Raw genomic sequence first — 5172 nt, forward strand, 5'->3', positions numbered from 1 at the left:
CTGCTCCCGAATTGAGTCGGAGGTGACAGCCTTTCCCTGCAATGCAATTAATCCCGGCAGTGCCTCTGCCACCCTCCCCCTCCTGCCTCGTCCAGGAATTAATTACTTGATTATAAATCCCCAAGCGGCGGTTTATAATAGCAATAATCCCCTCGAAATTCATCCTCGCTGCTGATTTCTTCCCATCTCGCCCCTGTTGTTGAGTGTCTCTAACGCCGTGTCTCCATGCCAGGCGAAGCCCTTCTCTTCGCCCTGCTGGTATGTTGGCTTTTCCCAGGGATAACCGTAGAGGGGAAAAAATTTGAGTTGATTTTGACGGGTGTTTTGGGAAGCCCTGCTCCTGCTCGCAGGGATGGAGCCCTTCTCTCATGGGTGCTGGGTTTCATCCTGGTTGGGGAAGTGTGCAGGAGCGAGGCATTCGCGCTGATTGCTGGGGATAAGGTTTTGTCCCAGTTATTAGGCTGATGGCCCAGGCCCAGCCCCAAGGAGTGGGGGCCGGGGGCTGGCAGCGTGGTGGGGGGAGGCCCCGTTCCTCCTCTGTCTGTCCCTCCTGATTACGCTGACGCTGGCTCTGGGGCTTGTCACGGAGGCGGGGAAGGGAGAAAGGATTTGGCGTGGCGTACGGGGGCGCGAGGGGGGGGGGGATGTCTCGCAGGAGCCTGCTGGCGGTGGGTGATGGGCCTCAAAGTGGTGCTGCCACAGAGGGAGATGAGCCTCTCCATGTCACCCCCAGGGCTTGGCAAGGGGCTGTCCCCATCCAGGGGACCCAAATCAAAGTCCCCAGCCAATAAGGCACCCAAGCCACCCGGCCCCTCTGCGTGGCCATTGAAATAGTGAGGTTTCCACCTCCACCAGCCATGTGTGGGCTTTCAGCTCGGCAATGGCGTCCCACTGGGAAAAAGCCCTGTCCCTCCCAAACCGCGTGGGCAGAGCCAGTGCAGGCGGCACTGAAGCTTGCCGGCGCGTGTGGCCGCCAGGCTCTGACGGCTGCTTTTCTCTCACGTCTCTGCAGAAGATGCTGATGAAGCAGCAGGACCGCCTGGAGGAGCGGGAGCAAGACATCGAAGAGCAGCTCTATAAGCTGGAATCGGACAAGCGGCTGGTCGAGGTAACTGGTTCTTCACCCTGCTGCGGCCAGCCCTGGGGACTGTCACCCCATGGTGTGATGGGAACCAGGCTCCTGGGGCATAGGGGCCAGGTGGGCAGGGAGGAGGGAGGACATGCAGGGGAGGAGCGGCTGGACAGACCTGCTGTCTCCATTCCAGTCTTGGCAGTCATCCTTTGGGGGGATTAAATGTGTTTGGGGCTCCCCTGCAGCCTTGTGGGTCCTGGGGTGAGTTGGGAGGCAAGGAACAAAGCTGTCCTTCACTATCGGACAGCCCACCCTGCCCTCAGCTCAGCACAGCCTTCCCCAGGCCACCCACTTCATCCCACATGGGAGGGGAGGATTTGGAGGTGGAAGATCCCCAAATAAACCGCTGAAATACCCAGGAGGTCGAAGAGGTGCAAGCTAGTATTTTGCTGGGATGCAGGTAAAACAAGATCAGCTCATGGTCCTTAAAGCCCCTCGGCCTCCCAGAACGTGGAGGGAAGGGCTCTGGAGCATGATGTGACCCCAGCCTGGGGTGGGGATGAGGATGGGGATGAGCACAAGGATGAAGATGGGAACGAGCATGAGGATGGGGATGGTCAGGGTTTTTCAAGGGAGCATACCTGCCTCAGTGATGCAGCAGGTTGTTGCTTGGTATTAGCTCTCTGGAGGCGATCTCCATCTAGACCCCAGGGGGTACGTCCAGGGAATCTGCTGAATTAGCAAAACCTCCACAGTGGCTCTGTTGGGTCTCCGGCATGTAGGAGTCCCACATGGTAGTGACGGCAGGATTTGGTCTGTGTGGGCATCGGCAGCAGAGCAGAGCTGTGGTGCAGCTCTCAGGTCGCACCCACCCCTGCTGGGGGGAGCATCCAGGTGTCCTGGGGCATCACAGTGGAAGGTGGAGGGCACAGAGGGGCTGACCTTGCTCCTTTCCCCCAGGAGAAGGTGAGCCAGCTGAAGGACGAGGTGCGCCTGCAGTATGAAAAGATGCACCAGATCTTGGATGAGGACTTGCGGAAGACCATGGAGATCCTGGACAAGGCCCAGGCCAAGTTCTGCAATGAGAATGCGGCCCAGGTTCTCCACCTCAATGAGCGCATGCAGGAAGCCAAGAAGCTCCTCAGCTCTGTCCAGGTCATGTTTGACAAAACTGAGGACATCAACTTCATGAAGGTGAGATGAGCTGCCTGTGCTGGGGCTGGGATGGGATCCGCAGGGAGGTCTGGTTGCACGGGGAGCATCAGGGAGGCATGGAGCATGGCAGGGAGTGGGCTGGGGACACTGGCAGAGCTAGCTGATGCCTCCAGAGGGCTCAGCAGTGGAGGAAGGTGAAGAGGAGCAGGGCAGGCTCGGTGCCGGCCCCTAATGAGGAGATGCCACAGCTGAAGATGGGGCTGGGGCAGCCCGTGCTGAGGGGAGAGGGGGCTTGGCACCCCGGGGCAGCCAGTCCCCTCCTGGGGGGCCAGAAGGTCACAGAAGGTGACACTGAAAGGGGAGGTGGCTGCCGAGGCAGGGACTGTCCTTACTGACCAGAGCTTCTCCTTCCCCTCCTAGAACACCAAGTCTGTGAAAATCTTAATGGACAGGTAAGTGCGGTGGGGCAGATGTGTTCGGGGGGGGAAGGGGGACTGTTGTGTGGGCGGCAGCAGCATGATGTCCAGAGGAGGAGCAGGGCTAGAGATGCTGCAGGGCCTGGGAGAGGCATGTTCCGTGTCTCAGTTTCCCTCTCTGTCTGGGAGGATGAGAAATCCCTCCTGTGGCCATTGAATTGAGTCCTGCCCTTGGTCTGAGGGAAACAGTGGTGTGTTTGTGGAAGAGCAGAGCTGGTACCCAGCACCCCAGCCATGGTGGGACTAGCCGGGTTTGGGCGCAGGGCTCAGTCTGGCTGTGCTCTCCTTCTCCATCCAGGGCTCAGGGTTAAAGCCAGCGCTAGCAGAGCCAGGGTGAGCTGGGGTGGTGATGCAGAGGGATACAGGGCTGTGGGCGGTGTGCGTTGGCACAGGACATTCACAGCAAGGCTGGATGGGGAAGGTAGTTCCGGGAAGGGACTGACCCATTGGAGAGGGCTGGCTCCCCTCTGCCCTCAGCGCTGTCTTCCTGAGGAAGGGGTTTGGCCCTGGGAGGGTGCTCGGAACGGAGCGTGGGGGCTTCCTGACCCTCCCCTGAGTGTGCTTTGTCCCTCACATCTCTTCTCTCTGCCCACGGTCCCCAACAGGACCCAGAACTGTACAGGTGGCAGCCTGCCCCCACCCAAAATCGGCCACCTCAACTCCAAGCTCTTCCTGAACGAGATTGCCAAGAAGGAGAAGCAGCTCAGGAAGTTGCTGGAAGGTGGGTGAAGCCTGAGGGGTGCCGAGGAGGGGCACAGGACCTCCCTACCTCCTGTATCCATAGCTGCGTGCCCTACAGATCCCAGTACAAGAGAGTGGGGAGAGCTGTTGGGGTGCCGGGACCCCTGGGAACCCCTCCGCGGTCAGCAGGGGCGTGGAGACACCGTGAAGCCAGCTCCTGGCTCTCCCCAGGACATCTCCCTTGGCTTCTGAAACGGCTGTGTTTTGGGGTCGCAGCAGGGGGGCTGGGCATCAGGAGGAAAAGGCTGGGAAGGGCCAGCCAGGGGCCAGCCTGGTGCTGCAGCCCCCAGCCCGCGCCTGGGAGCAGAGAACATCCTGCAGAGGCTTCCCAGTCCTCTCTCCTTGTGGGATTTGGGTTTGTCACCCAAGCTGTCCTCCTCTGAGCCTGTTACGGACAGTGGTCCTGAGCTGTGCATGGGCTCAGCCTGTGCATGTGTTTGCAGAGCAGTGCTTGGGGCTGCAAATTCACCTGTGTATGGCTGTGTGCCCAGTTTGCTGCTGGTGGGGCGGACTGGGGGACCCTTTACTCACGTGGGGCTGGAGCACGGATCTCGGGGCTTTGCTGTGGGTTCGGACCAGTGGCCGAAGCACCCCGGAGCTGTTCCGTGCCGTGCTTGACTCAGTCCCCCTCTCCTGTTCCCCTCCGCAGGTCCTCTGAGCACCCCCGTCCCCTTCCTGCAGAGCATCCCCATGTACCCCTGCACCGTCAGCAACTCCGGCGCGGAGAAGCGCAAGCACTCCACCGCCTTCCCCGAGGGCAGCTTCCTCGAGCCATCGTCCGGGACTGTGGCGAGCCAGTACATAAGCCAGGGCGCTTCGGCTGGCGAGGGGCAGTCCGCACAAGCCATGGTGCCTTGTAGCTCCACGCAGCACATAGTTGGACTTCCCAGCGGCCCGCAGCCGGTGCACTCGGGCTCCGTCTTCAACCCATCTCACTACCCCAACACCACGTCATCTCAGCAGTCCGTGCTCTCCCAGTACGGCGGGCGCAAAATCCTCGTCTGCTCCGTGGATAACTGTTACTGTTCCTCCGTGTCCAACCACAGCGGGCACCAGCCCTACCCGCGGTCGGGGCACTTCCCCTGGACGGTCTCCTCGCAGGAGTACTCCCACCCGCTGCCTCCCGCCCCCACCGTTCCCCAGTCACTCCCGGGACTTGCCGTGAGGGAATGGATTGACGCATCCCAGCAGCACGGGCGGCAGGATTTCTATAGGGTCTACGGCCAGCCATCGGCGAAACACTACGTCACCAGTTAACCGTCACACTCTCCGGAGAGTCCCGTTCGATGACGCGTTCGGAGAGAAAGTCTGGTTTGGTTTGGCTTGTCTTTTTTTTTTTTTTCGTTTCCCTTTTAAATCAAACCCAATTTTTTCCCCACCTCGCACCCCTCCAGGATTTTGGGGAGGGTTGTTCTCTCATCTCTCTCTCTTTTTTTTTTTAATCCTTTTAAAACAAAATAATAATGGCATTTTTCCTATTAATTCCTTTTTTTTTTAATTTAATTTTGGGAAGTCCTTCCTGCCCCTCGCTGGGAAAAGACGAGGGGGAAATTACCGAGAAGAAATTGATGGGGATTTCAGTCGGGCGTCTGGGTCTGTGCGTCGCGCTCTTCCTCGCTCCTCTCTGCCTTTGGAAAACTACAGAAGGGACAATGGCACCTTCTCTCTTTCCATTTCTCTGAGTTCATTTTTTCTGGTTTGGTTCAGTTTTTCCCCTTTCCCCATCCC

General features: G+C 59.2%; 1 protein-coding gene across 1 annotated transcript; it reads left to right on the forward strand.

Moving 5' to 3' along the window:
* The first annotated feature begins 1012 nt into the window (after window positions 1-1012).
* On the forward strand, window positions 1013-4792 carry LOC104283367 (probable E3 ubiquitin-protein ligase TRIM8). Its single transcript, XM_009881529.1, has 5 exons — window positions 1013-1108; window positions 2033-2266; window positions 2648-2679; window positions 3309-3424; window positions 4094-4792. The coding sequence occupies exons 1-5, from the start codon at window positions 1016-1018 to the stop codon at window positions 4699-4701; spliced, it is 1083 nt and encodes a 360-aa protein (XP_009879831.1). The 5' UTR covers window positions 1013-1015; the 3' UTR covers window positions 4702-4792.
* Window positions 4793-5172: the final 380 nt, after the last annotated feature.

Source organism: Charadrius vociferus, unplaced genomic scaffold (genome assembly GCF_000708025.1).
Source record: "Charadrius vociferus isolate BGI_N301 unplaced genomic scaffold, ASM70802v2 scaffold282, whole genome shotgun sequence".
NCBI classification, from domain to species: Eukaryota; Metazoa; Chordata; class Aves; order Charadriiformes; family Charadriidae; genus Charadrius; species Charadrius vociferus.